Genomic DNA, 14413 nt, shown 5'->3' with positions numbered 1-14413 from the left:
AGCCATTCTGAAAATAGTATGGAGATTCTTCCAAAAGTTAAAAATGGGGGCGCCTGGGTGGCTCAGTTGGTTAAGCATCTGACTCTCAATTTCATGATCTCAGGATCATGATCTCAGGGTCGTGAGATCAAGCCCTGCGTCGGGCTCCACGCTGGGCATGAAGCCTACTTAAGGTTCTCTCTCCTTCTCCCCCTCCTTCCCCACTCACTCTCATGCTCTCTCTCTAAAAAAATAAAAAAAGTTAAAAATGGAACTACCCTCTGATCCAGCAATGGCACTATTGGGTATTTACCCCCAAAATACAAAAAATTTCAAAAGGATACAAGCACCCTTATGTTTATAGCACCATTCTTTGCAAAGAGCCAAGATATGGAAGTATCCCAAGTGTCCATCGACTGATGAGTGGAAAAAGAAGATATGGTATATATACATAAAATGGAATATTATTCAGCCATAACAAAGAATGAAATCTTGCTTGACATGAATGGAGTTTAACAGTTTAGTGCTAAGTGAAAGAAGTCAAATAGATCAAATCATCATATGGTTTCACTCATGTTGGTATTCATGTGGAATTTAAGAAACAAAGGCGCAAAGGAAAAGAAAAGAGAGACAAACCAAGAAACAGACCTAACAATTGATAACAAACTGATGGATACCAGAGGGGAGGTGGGTGGGGGGGGATGCGTGAAATATAGGTGGTGGGGATTAAGGAGTGCGCTTGTGCAGAGCACTGGGTGATTAAAATACAAATTTTATTTTATTTTTTTTTTTAAGATTTTATTTATTTATTTGACAGAAAGAGACACAGTGAGAGAGGGAACATAAGCAGGGGGAATAGGAGAGGGAGAAGCAGGCTTCCCGCTGAGCAGGGAGCCCGATGTGGGGCTCGATCCCAGGACCCTGGGATCATGACCTGGGCCGAAGGCAGACGCTTAGCATTGGAGCCACCCAGGCACCCCTAAAATACAAATTTAAAAAAAATAAGTAATAGAAATGAAAAATAATATCATTGAGAGAAAATGAAGATGTAATAATATATATACTTTCCATGAAGAAAGAATAATAATTTCTAGTCTTGAAATTTACCCATAATTCTGTATTTGTAAATATGGAGGTTGATATGTTGAAAAAGATACTGAAAGACATTGAAGATAAGATAAAAATGTCAACATTTGGTTTTAATGAAACAGAACAAAAGTATTAGGAGCCATGATGGAAACAAAATCTCTAAAAACATGATTGAAATTTTTTAATTATATAACAAAAAGTATCCTCATATAAAAAGTGTATATAAAATGCCAAACAGAAAAAATAAAACTATGTGTACATGAAAATAAAATCTATCAGTACAGCTAGTAATATGGTGAGAGTTAGCAAAGTACTCCTAGTAGGCAAAAATATACATAGGACATAGTATTTCACAGTATTTTGATTATCTTCTGCCTTGATGATGGTAATTACTGAAAATTTTCTATATGTCAGGGCCTCTGGTAAGTATTTTTTATGTATTATCTCATCTGTTCTTCACAATTTTTTTTTTTTTTAAAGATTTTATTTATTTATTTGACAGAGAGAGAGATAGCGAGAGAGGGAACACAAGCAGGGGGAGTGGGAGAGGGAGAAGCAGGCCTCCCGCGGAGCAGGGAGCCCGATGTGGGACTTGATCCCAGGACCCTGGGATCATGACCTGAGCCGAAGGCAGACGCTTAACGACTGAGCCACCCAGGCGCCCATGTTCTTCACAATTTCTGAAGACATTAGTACTATTGTTTTTTGTCTTCCGGAAAACAAAGGCACAGTTATAATATACCTAGACCAGAGTCCCTGAGCCAGTGAATAATAGGGTCATGAAACAAAATCAGGGAGTCTGACCCAGTGCCCACTCTCTTACCCACTGTGCTGTATTATGATGGCTCTTTTTCCTTGCCACAAAAGTTTTTTTTTTCTTTCTCCACTTAACTCCTTCATGAATGCTTAGTTCAGAAATTTGTTAACTATACTTTCTTCATCATGTTCTGGCATTTCTGAAACGATTTGTAAACACCAGGCTTTAGAAGTGATTAACCATAAAATATATGTTAGGTTCTCACAGAATATGAATAACATAGTTTCTGCTTGAAAGAGCATTTATTCTTATAATTATGTGTAATACTGGTAAATGACATATGAAAACCACATATCACTGATATTTAATTTTTTTTTTTTTTAATTCTGAGAAGCATACCTAGTAGCTAGCAAGGGATCTACTTGGCTTGAATATATAAATTTATGTCAAAATGGTGCCACCTTTAATCATTCTCACTTTACACATAATTCGAACACTTTAAAACTTTTCTGACTATAGGAACGCAAGAGAGCTCTAGAGGCAGAACGGCAGGCCCGTGTAGAAGAACTGTTGATGAGAAGGAAAGAACAAGAAGCCCGAATTGAACAACAGAGGCAAGAAAAGGAAAAAGCCCGTGAGGATGCTGCCCGAGAAAGAGCTAGGTACCTCATTTGCTATCATTATTTTGATCCTGATGAACCTGCTGTAATGAGTGGATGTTCACATCACGTCTAAACGTAAAGCCATTTGCTGTCATGTAGATTTTTAAAGAAATAGTCACGATTTCCAGGAATTACATCATTGTACTTAAAATAGAAACCTTTTGAATCTTCCCACTGAATGGGAAACGATATTTCAAGATTTTTTGATTGCAGGAAACAGAATTTGATACTGGCTAGCTTAAGCAAAGACTTTTTGGAAAATATTGGGAATATAAGTGATAGAGGAACAGGCTTGGAAGAAATGGTCAGGCGTCAAAGGCTAGGTCACAACGGCACAGTGGTGGCCTTTTGATGGAACCAGTCGGGTCACCATATTGCCACTCTGATTATGATAAAGGACCTTCAGCCATCCCTACATTTTGAAATCACTTGTTTAAAATTCAAAGATCCAGGAAAAAACATTGAATTGGCTAAGTCGAAGTCACTTTTGGTTGCTGTACACCTTGCTGATGTGATATTTTCTGACCTCTTAATTGTGGCAAATTTAGTGGATGTGAAAAGATAGCTCTTTGTGGTTTTAATATGCTTTTCTAGTTGGCCAAGATTAATAATAAAGCTGAGTAACTTTGCTCGTACTTACCAACTACTCAAGTTTTTTTAATGTAAAGTGCCTGTTTAAGTTTTTTGTTCATTTCTCTATTGGAATATTTTCTTCTTGATATTTGGGAATTATCTTTACTAGATACCAATTCTTTGTCAGATACATTTGTTGCAAATATTTTTGTAGGTTATGGCTTGCCTTTTTACTCTATGATGGCTTTTAATTAATATAATTCTTTTTTTAGTTTTTATTTAAACTTCAGTTAGTTAACATACAATGTAATACTAGTTCCAGGTGTACAATCTAGTGATTCAGCACTTCCCTACAACACTTGGTGCTCATCACCACAAGTGCACTCCGTAATCCCCATCACCTACTTAACCACTCCCCCACCTGCTTAATATAATTCTTGATTGCAGTGTAGTAAAACTGAACAAACTTTGTGATTTGTGCTTTTTGATCTTGTTTATGAAATCCCTTCCTCCCTGGAGTCATAAGATATTCTTCAAAATGTTGTAGTTAAGGAGGGCACGTGTTGTGATGAGCAGTAGGTGTTATGTGCAACTAATGAATCATTGAACACTACATCAAAAACTTATGATGTACTATATGCTGGCTAAATGAAGGATGGGGAAAAAAATGTAGTTTTTTTTTTTAATAGTAAAGTCTTTATCTACCTAGAATTTATTTAATTGTATGGGTTGAGGTAGGAATCCAATTTCATTTTTTTCTCCAGTGGATACCCTGTTCTAACTTATTGAGACATCAATTTTTTTCCTACTAATCTATAAAATTTTCTAATATAAATGAAGCTTCCATGTATGGATGGTTGTTTGTAGGCTCTATTTTCTGGTCCATTGGTCACTTTTCTACCTCCTACCTTAATTCTCAAAGCTTTACAATAATTCTTGGTGTCTATTACTATCCCTTACTTTATTTTTTAATTATTAGGACTGTTTTGGCCCTTTTGCATTTCCACTATTAGAATCAGCTTGGTCAATTCTATAATAAAAAAAGGAAATTGTAAAAATGTTGTGATTTTTGTTTGTTTTTGTCTTTTTTTAGTTTCAGGTGTAGAATTTACTGATTCAACATTTATAAACAACACCAGGTGCTCATTACAGCTGTACTCCTTAATCCCCATCACCTATTTAACCCATCCCCCCCACCCCGCCCATCTCCCCTCCTATAACCATCAGTTTGTTCTCTATACTTAAGAGTCTGTTTCTTGATTTTCCTCTCTCTCTCTTTTTTCTCCCCCAAGTTTGTTTGTTTTGTTTCTTAAATTCCACATACGAGTGAAATTATATAGCATTTGTCTTTCTCTGACTTATTTCACTTAGCATAATACTCTCTAGCTCCATCCATTTTGTTGCAAATTGCAAGATTTCATTTCTTTCTTATGGCTGAATAATATTCCATTGTATATATATACCACATCTTTATCCATTCATCTGTCGATGGGCATCTGGGCTCTTTCCATAATTTGGCTATAATATAATGATGCAGTAAACATCAGGGTGCATGTATCCCTTCAAATTAGTATTTTTGTTTCCTTTGGGTAAATATCTGTTAGTGCAATTGCTAGATTGTAGGGTAGTTCTATTTTTAACTTTTGGAGGAACCTCCATACTGTCTTCCATAGTGGCTGCACCACCAGCAGGTAAGAGGGTTTCACTTTTCCATATCCTCACCAACACCTCTTGTTTCCTGTGTTGTTAATTTTAGCCATTCTGACAGGTGTGAGGTAATATCTCATTGTAGTTTTGATTTGTATTTCCCCTGATGATGCGTGATGTTGAGCATCATTTCATGTGTCTGTTGGCCATCTGGATGTCTTTTTTGGAAAAATGTCTATTCATGTCTTCTGCCCATTTTTAACTGCATTATTTGGTTTTTGGGTGTTGAATTTTTAAGTTCTTCATAGATACAGGATACTAACTCTTTATCAGATATGTCCTTTGCAAATATCTTCTCCCATTCTGCTGGTTGCTTTTTAGTTTTGTTGTTTGTTTCCTTCGCTGTGCAGAAGCTTTTTATTTTGATGAAGTCCCAATAGTTTATTTTTACTTTTGTTTCCCTTGCCTCTGGAGACATACCTAGTAAGAAGTTGCTGTGGCCCATGTCAAAGAAGTTACTGCCTGTAATCTCCACTAAGATTTTTATGGTCTCACATTTAGGTCTTTAATCCATTTTGAATTTGTGTTTGTGTATGGTGTAAGAGAGTGGTCCAGTTTCATTCTTTTGCATGTTGCTCTCCAGTTTTCCCAATAGCATTTGTTGAAGAGATTGTTTTTTTTTTTTTTTTTTTTGGTTGGATATTCTTTCCTGCTTTGTTGAAGATTAATTGACCATACATTTTTGGGTTCATTTCTGGAATTTCTGTTCTGTTCCATGGATCTATGTGTCTGTTTTTGTGCCAGTACCATACTGTCTTGATCACTACAACTTTGTAATAGAACTAGAAGTCTGGAATTGTGGTGCCTCCAGCTTTTGCTTTTCTTTTTCAAGATTGCTTTGGCTATCTGGGGTCTTCTGTGTTCCATACAAATTTTAGGATTGTTTGTTCTAGCTCTGTGAAAAGTGCTGGTAGTATTTTAATAGGAATTGCATTAAATGTGTAATTACTTTGGGTAATATAGACATTTTAACCATATTTGTTTTTTCAATCCATGAGTATGGAATGTTTTTCCATTTCTTTGTGTCAGCTTCAATTTATTTCATCAGCATTTTATAGTTTTCAGAGCCCATCTTTGTTTAGGGTTATTTCTAGGGATCTTACGGTTTTTGGTACAATTATAAATGGGATTGATTCCTTGATTTCTCTTTCTCCTCCTTCATTATTGGTATATAAAAATGCAGCAGATTTCTGTATGTTGATTTGGTATCCTGCGACTTTACTGAATTTGTGTATTCGTTCTAGTAACTTTTTGGTGGAGTGTTTTGGGTTTTCCATATAGAGTACCATGTCATCTGCAAATAGTGAAAGGTTTGACTTCTTCCTTGCTGATTTGGATGCCTTTTATTTCTTTTTGTTGTCAATTGCTGAGGCTACGACTTCCAGTACTATGTTGGACAACAGTGGTGAGAGTGAATATCCCTGTCTTGTTCCTGACCATAGAGGAGAAGCTCTCAGTTTTTCCCTATTGAGGATGATACTAGCTCTGGGTTTTTCATATATGGCTATTACTGTGTTGAGGTATGTTTCCTCTAAACCTACTTTATGGAGGATTTTTATCAGTAATGGATGTTGTACTTTGTCAAGTGCTTTTTCTGCATCTATTGAAAGGATCATATGGTTCTTATCCTTTCTTTATTAATGTGCTGTATCATGTTGATTGATTTGCAAATATTGGACCACCCTTGCAGCCTAGGCATAAATCCCACTTGATCATGGTGAATGATTCTTTTAATGTAGTGTTTGATTCAATTTGCTTATATTTTATTGAGAATTTTTGCATCCATGTTCATCAGGGATGTTGGCCTGTAGTTCTCCTTTTTAGTGGAGTCGTCAGGTTTTGGTATCAGGGTAATGAATAGAATGAATTTTGAAGTTTTCCTTCCATTTCTGTTTTTGGAATAGTTTGAGAAGAATAGGTATTAACTCTTCTTTAAATGTTTGATAGGGTAGGGGCGCCTGGGTGGCTCAGTCGTTAAGCGTCTGCCTTCGGCTCAGGTCATGATCCTAGGGTCCTGGGATCAAGCCCCGCATTGGGCTCCCTGCTTGGTGGGAAGCCTGCTTCTCCCTCTCCCACTCCCCCTGCTTGTGTTCCCTCTCTCGCTGTGTCTCTCTCTGTCAAATAAATAAAATCTTAAAAAAAAAATAAATGTTTGATAGGGTAGTTCTATTTTTAACTTTTGGAGGAACCTCCATACTGTTTTCCAGAGTGGCTGCACTAGTTTGCATTCCCACCAACAGTGTAAGAGGGTTCTGCTTTCTCTGCATCCTCGCCAACATCTGTTGTTTCCTGTGTTGTTCCTTTTCGCCATTCTGACCTGTGTGAAGTGGTATCTCATTTAGGTTTTGATTTGTATTTCCTTGATGTTGAGTAATGGTGAGCATATTTTCTTGTGTCTGTTAGCCATTTGTATCTCTTATTTGGAGAAATGTCTGTTCATGTCTTCTGCCCATTTTTTGACTAGAATTTTGGTTTTTGGGTGTTGAGTTTGTTAAGTTATTTATAGATATGGGATTCTAGCCCTTTATCTGATATGTCATTTGCAAATGTCTTCTCCCATTCCTTAGGTTGCTTTTTAGTTTTGTTGATTGTTTCCTTTCCTGTGCAGAAGCTTTTTATCTTGATGAAGTCCCAATAGTTCATTTTTGCTTTTGTTTCCCTTGCCTCTGGAGACATGTCTAGTAAGAAGTTTGCTGTGGCGAGATCAAAAAGGTTACTGCCTGTGTTGTCTTCTAGGATTTTGATGGATTCCTATCGCACATTTACGTCTTTCATCTATTTTGAATTTATTTTTGTGTATTGTGTAAGATAATGGTCCAGTTTCATTCTTTTGCGTGTTGCTCTCCAGTTTTCCTAACACCATTTGTTGGAGAGACTTTTTCCCCATTGGATATTGTTTCCTGCTTTTTCAGTGATACTTGTGGGTTCATTTCTGTGTTTTCTATTCTGTTCATTGACCTATATACCTATTTTTGTGCCAATACCATACTGTCTTGATCACTACAGCTTTGTAATAGTACTTGAAGTCTGGAATTGTGCCTCCAGCTTTGTCTTTCTTTTTCAGGATTGCTTTGGCTCTTCAGGGGCTTTTCTGTTTTCATGCAGATTTCAGAATTGTTTGTTCCAGCTCTGTGAAAAATGCTGGTGTTATTTTGATAGGGAATGCATTGAATGCATTGAATGTGTAGATTACTTTGGGTAAATATAGACATTTAAGTAATATTTGTTCCAATCCATGAGCATGGAATTTTTTTCCTTTTCTTCCTCAATTTCTTTCATCAGAGTACAGATCTTTTACCTCTTCGGTTAGGGTAATTCCTAGGTATCTTACAGTTTTTGGTGCAATTTTAAATGGGTTTGATTCCTTCATTTCTCTTTCTGCTGCTTCATTATTGATGTATAGAAATGTAACAGACTTCCCTGTGTTGATTTCATATCCTGTGACTTTGCTAAATTTGTGTATCAGTTCTACCAGTTTTTGGTGATTCTTTCAGGTTTTCTACGTAGGTTACCATGTCCTGTGCGAAGAGTGAAAGTTTAACTTCTTCCTTGCCAATCTGGATGCCTTTTATTTCTGTTTGTTGTCTGGTTGCTGAGGCTAGGACTTCCAGTAGTATGTTGAACAACAGTGGTGAGAGTGGACATCCCTGTCATGTTCCTGACCTTAGGGGAAAAGCTCTCAGTTTTTCTCCATTGAGGATGATATTACCTGTGGGTCTTTCATATACAGCCTTTATGATGTATAGGTGTGTTCCCTCTATCCCTACTTTGTTGAAGGTTTTTTTTCAAGAAAGGATGCTGTATTTTGTCAAGTGCTTTTTCTGCATCTATTGAGAGGATTATATGGTTTTTATCCCTATATTAATGTGGTGTATCATGTTGATAGATTTGGGGATGTTGAACTACCCCTGCCGCCCAGGAATAAATCCCACCTGGTCGTGGTGAATAATCCTTCTCATGTACTGTTTGATCCTATTGGCTGGGGTCTTTGAGAATTTTTGCATCCATTTTCATCAGGGATATTGGACTATAATTCTCCTTTTTGGTCGGGTCTTTGTCTGGTTTTGGGATCAAGGTAATGCTGGCTTCATAAAATGAGTTTGGAAGTTTTCCTTCCATTTCTGTTTTTGGGAACAGTTTCAGAAGAATATTTATTAATTCTTCTTTAAATGTTTGGTAGAATTCCCCTGGGAATCCATTTGGCCCTGGATTCTTTTTTTTTTTTTTTAAGATTTTATTTATTTGACAGAGAGAGAGCACAGGCAGGGGGAGCAGCAGGCAGAGGGAGAGGGAGAAGCAGATTCTCTGCTGAGCAGGGAGCCCGATGCAGGACTTGATCCCAGGCCCCTGCGATCATGACCTGAGCCGAAGGCAGATGCTTAATCGACTAAGCCACCCAGGTGCCCCAGTCTGGCCCTGATTCTTATTTGTTGGGAGATTTTTGATTATTGATTCAATTTCTTTGCTAGTTATGGGTTGTTCAGATTTTCTATTTCTTCCTGTTTCAGTGTTGGTAGTTTATACATTTCTAGGAATTTACCCATTTCCTAGTCTAGATTGCCTAATTTGTTAGCATATGATTGCTCATAATATTCTCTTATAATTGCTTATATTTCTGTTGTGTTGGTTGTGACCTCTCCTCTTTCATTCATCATTTTATTTGGGTTCTTTGTCTTCTTTTTGATAAGTCTGGCTGGGGGGTTATCAATTTTTTTTTTTTATTATGTTATGTAGTCACCCTACAGTAAATCTTGTTAATTCTTTCATAGAACCAGCTCCTAGTTTTGTTGATCTGTTCCACTGTTTTTTTAATTTCTATTTCATTGATTTCTTCTGTAATCTTTATTATTTCTCTTCTCCTGCTGGATTTAGGCTTTATTTGCTATTCTTTTTCCAGCTCCTTTAGGTGTAATGTTAGGTTGTGTATTAGACTTTTCTTGCTTTTTGAGGAAGGCCTGTATTGCTTATATACTTCTCTCCCATGACTGCTTTTGCTGTATCCCAATGGTTTTTGGACTGTCATACGTTCATTTTCATTGGCTTCCATGTATTTTTTTTAATTTCTTCTTTAATTTTCTGGTTGACCCATTTATTCTTTAGTAGGATGTTCTTTAACCTCCATGTATTTGTGGTCCTTCCAATTTTTTTCTTGTGTTTGACTTCCAAGTTTCATGGCATTGTAGTCTGAAAATGTTCATGGTATGATCTCAAACTTTTCGTACAGTTGAGGGCTGATTTGTGACCCTGTATGTGATCTTTTCTGGAGAATGTTTCATGTGCATTAGAAAAGAATGTATATTCTGCTTTAGGATGAAATGCTCTGAATATATTTCTTATGTCCATCCGGACCAGTGAGTCATTTAAAGCCTTTGTTTCTTTGTTGATCTTCTGCTTAGATGATGTGTCCATTGCTGTGAGTGGGGTGTTAATGTCCCCTAATATTATTGTATTATTATCAATGAGTTTAAGTTTGTTACTAATTGATTTATATATTTGGCTGCTCCCAAATTAGGGGCATAAATATTTACAATTGTTAGATCTTCTTCTTGGATAGAACCCTTTGTTAAGATATAGTGTCCTTTTTCATCTCTTACCACAGTCTTTGGTTTAAAATCTAGTTTTTCTGATACAAGGATGGCATATAAGGGTGGCTTCTCTAGCTTTCTTTTGATGTCCATTGGCATGATAAATTGTTCTCCACCCCCTCACTTTCAATCTGGAGGTGTCTTTGGGTGTCAAATGAATCTCTTGTAAGCAGTGTATCAATGGGTCTTCGTTTTTTTTTATCCATTCTGATACCCTGTGATTTTTGATTGGAACATTTACTCCATTTACATTCAGAGTAATTATTTAAGGATATGAATTTAGTGCCATTATATTACTTGTAAAGTCATTGTTCCTGTAGATTATCTCTGTTCCTTTCTAGTCTTTGTTATTTTTGGTCTCTCTTGCCCACTCACAGGGTCCCCTTTAATATTTCTTGCGGAGCTAGTTTAGTGTTCATGAACTCCTTTACTTTTTGTTTATCTTGGAAACTGTATCTCTCCTTCTAATCTGAATGACAGCCTTTCTGGATAAAGTTTTCTTGGCTGCTTATTTTTCCCATTTACCATGTTGGATATATCATGCCATGGCTTTCTGGCCTGCCAGGTGTCTGTGGACAGGTCTGATCCTAGCCTAAGTGTCTACCTTGTATGTTAATGATCTTCTTCTTCTTCCTTTTTTTTTTTTTTTAGGTTATGTTAGTTACCATACAATGCATCATTAGTTTTTGATGTAGTGATTATGATTCATTGTTTTTGTATAACACCCGGTGCTCTGTGCAGTTTGTGCCCTCCTTAATACCCATTACCGGGCTAACCCATCCCCCCACCCCCCTCCCCTCTAAAACCCTCAGTTTGTTTCTTGGAGTCCATAATCTCCCATGGTTAATGATCTTCTTTCCTGAGCTGCTTTCAGAATTCTGTCTCTATTTTGGTATTTTTCAGGTTTCACTATGATATGTCATGGTGTTGACCTATTTTGTTGATTTTGAGGGGAGTTCTCTGTGCCTCTTGGACTTGAATGCCTGTTTCCCTCCCCAGATTAGGGAAGTTCTCAGCTATGATTTGCTCAAATATACCTTCTGTACCTCTCTCTCTTTCTTCTTCCTCTTGGACCCCAATAATTCTAATATTGTTTCGTTTTATGGTATTGCTGATTTCTCAGTCTCCCCTCATGATCCAGTAGTTGTTTTCCTTTCTTTTCCTCAGCTTCCTTCCTTTCCATCATCTTGTCTTCTAGGTCACTGACTCTCTCTTCTGCCGCATTTGCCCTAGTTCTTAGAGCATCCCTTTTAGACTGCATCTCAGTTAAAACATTTTTAATTTCGGCCTGATTAGATTTTATTTCTGCACTAAGAGATTCCCTAGTGTCTTTTATGCTTTTCTCAAGCCCAGCTAGTAACTTTATAATCGTTATCCTGAATTCCAGCTCTGACATTTTACTTATATCTCTATCAATTAGATCTGTGGCAGAGACTATTACTTCTGGTTCTTTCTTTTGTTGTGAATTCCTCCTTTTAGTCATTTTGCCCAGAGAAGAATGGATGAACGAGAGAACAAAATGAAAAATATCAACCACTACCCAAGCGAAATACACACTAGACAAATCAAAGAGGTCACAAGCCAAAAAAGAAAACAAAAAGAAAAAAAGAGGTGAAAAAGAGAGTATATAATTTCCCAGGTGGACAAAATAGGGTGATTCACTTGGTCCTAGGTATATTTTGGTTTGTTATAAGACACTAAATCCCAAAATTGTAAAGAATGCAAACTTATATATATACATATATAAATAAAATTGAATACAGTGAAAGGAAACCAAAAATGAAGAATGTATCTATAAAATGTAAATGTAAAAATGAAAATTGAAAAAAGACTTAAAAGAGTTGATAAAATAAGAAACTAGTTGAAAAGAAAAAAAAAAAAGAAAATTTTAAACTGAAAGAATAAAGACTCATGTGAAAAAATACCTCTGCTTTTTTATACTGTTTTCCCCTAGCACGGGAGTTTTTAAGTTATGAGTGATCTATAAACTTGGTATTCACCTGAGGATCCTGCTGGTCTTCTGGGGGAGGGGCCTGTTGAACTGATTCTCAGGTGTCTTTGCCTGGGCAGAGTTGCACCACCCCTTGCTAGAGGGCTGAGCTCAGTGTAAGCTGCTTCAGTTGCTCTATGTGGCTTTTGTTCCCTGAAGGCTTTTCGCACCACTTTAGAGGATGGAAGTAAAAAAATGGCAGCACCCCACTCTCCAGCCCTGGAGCTGAACGATTTCGGCCCCCACTCCTCACTGCACCCTCAGGGAAAGGCAGTCAGTCCCTCTCATGTGCACCAAACTCCACAGACTCCTGCAGTGCACACCCGCACCAATCCTGGGGGTTGGGGGGTGTCTCATTATACCCCACCACTGGCTGGGCCCCTGCTCAGGGAATGTTTGCCCTATCCTGTGCACACCTGTGCCACTACTCCAAGGGGAAGGAGCCAGATCTCGCAGCAGTTGTTGCTTGCTGGGTCCCTGCTTGGAGAGCAGCCACCTGATTTTGCCATGGTTCATGGTTTATGGCAACACCTAGCTGAGAGGCCTTTCCGGGGCTCGCTAATTGTAGCCAGCTTCCTTGCTGCAATGCTTGGGAGCTCTGCCACACTTAGGCACCCCCGTTCTTTCTGTGACCCTGGGGATTCTGAGACCACACTGTCCCACCTACATTTCTGTCCTGCTTCACCACCTGAGCACCTTTCAGGCAGGGACCTTCTTCACAGGAGCAGACTTCTAAAAGTTCCAATTTTGTGCTGCACTGCTATATCACTTTCCAGTAGCCGGCTTATGGAGGCTCCTTCCCCCCGTGGTTTATCTTCTGATATATCCCCCCTCAGATTCATATGTCCGCACCTCCTACCTTGCAAAACGTGGTTACTTTTCTATTTGTAAAATTGCAGCAGTTCTTTTCTTAGATCTCAGGTTAAATTCACAGGTGTTCAGAATGATTTGATAGACATCTAGCTGAATTCCAGGGACCAGATGAAATGAGGGCCCCCTACTCTTCTGCCATCTTTCCTCCCTGTTCCCAATTAAAGATATTTTCTAATATTTTTTATGATTTTTTGATCCATGAGTTATTTAGAATCATGTTGTTTAGTTTCCAAATACTTGGGGATTTCTCCAATTTTCTGTCGTTTTCTAATTAAATCTTTTTTAGTTGAAGAATATACTTTGTGTAAATTTAGTCCCTTTAAATTCATTGAGACTTACGGCCTTGGGTGTAGACTATCCTAGAGAAAGGTCCTACATGCTCTTGTAAAGTATTTGTATTATGTTGTTGTTGGATGGAGTGTTCTTTAAATGTCAGTTAAGTTAGTTGATTGTTTTGTCTAGACTTCTCTATGCTTACTGATTTTCTGTTTTGTTTTATTAATTTTGATAGATGGTTATTGAAATTTCCAAATATTTTTGAATTGTCTATTTATATTTTCAGTTTTGACAATTTTTCCTTTATGTATTTTGGTGCCTCAATGTTATGGGCATATAATATCTTCCTGGGCTATTGATTCTTTCATCATTATGAAATGTTTCTCTTTGACATTTTAAAAAATATTTCTTGCCTTAACATCAGCTTTTTTTTCTGTTTTAAATATTGCCATGGTCATTGTTTACATGATACGTCTTTTTCTGCCCTTCTACTTTCATCCTTTTGTGTCTTTTTATCTAAACTGTGTCTCTTATAGACTAAATATAGTTGAGGTTTCCTTTTCCATCTAGTCTAATTTCTGCCTTTTGATTAAAGTGTTTAGTCCATTCTCACTGAATGTAATTATTGATCTGATTGCATTTATATCTTCTACTTTGATACTTGTTTTCTATACATCTGAAGCGTTTTTTTCGTTCTCTCTTACTGCTGCCTTTTTTGTTAATACTTTTTAGTGCATCATTTAAAATTTTCATTTTTTAAAATATTATTTGAGAGAGAGAAAGAGCAGAAGCAGGGGGAGGGGCAGTGAGAGAGGGAGAGATGCAGCCTCCCCACTGAGCAGGGAGCCTGACAAGGGGCTTGATCCCATGAGCCTGAGATCATGACCTGAGCCAAAATCAATAGTTGAATGGTTAACTGACT

General features: G+C 37.3%; 1 protein-coding gene across 6 annotated transcripts in view; it reads left to right on the top strand.

Annotated features, from left to right (window-relative positions):
• Positions 1-14413, top strand: part of SCAPER (S-phase cyclin A associated protein in the ER) — a 529442-nt gene that overhangs the window by 171932 nt on the left and 343097 nt on the right. For all 6 annotated transcript variants that reach the window (XM_078079039.1, XM_078079040.1, XM_078079036.1 and 3 more), the window contains one exon: positions 2345-2487. In XM_078079039.1, coding sequence (XP_077935165.1) covers positions 2345-2487 — 143 coding nt within the window. The remainder of the gene's footprint in view (positions 1-2344; positions 2488-14413) is intronic.

This window comes from Halichoerus grypus, chromosome 8, assembly GCF_964656455.1.
Source record: "Halichoerus grypus chromosome 8, mHalGry1.hap1.1, whole genome shotgun sequence".
In the NCBI taxonomy this organism is placed as follows: Eukaryota; Metazoa; Chordata; class Mammalia; order Carnivora; family Phocidae; genus Halichoerus; species Halichoerus grypus.
Note: the sequence above shows the minus strand (reverse complement) of the source record. Positions and strands in the feature narration are given on the sequence as shown.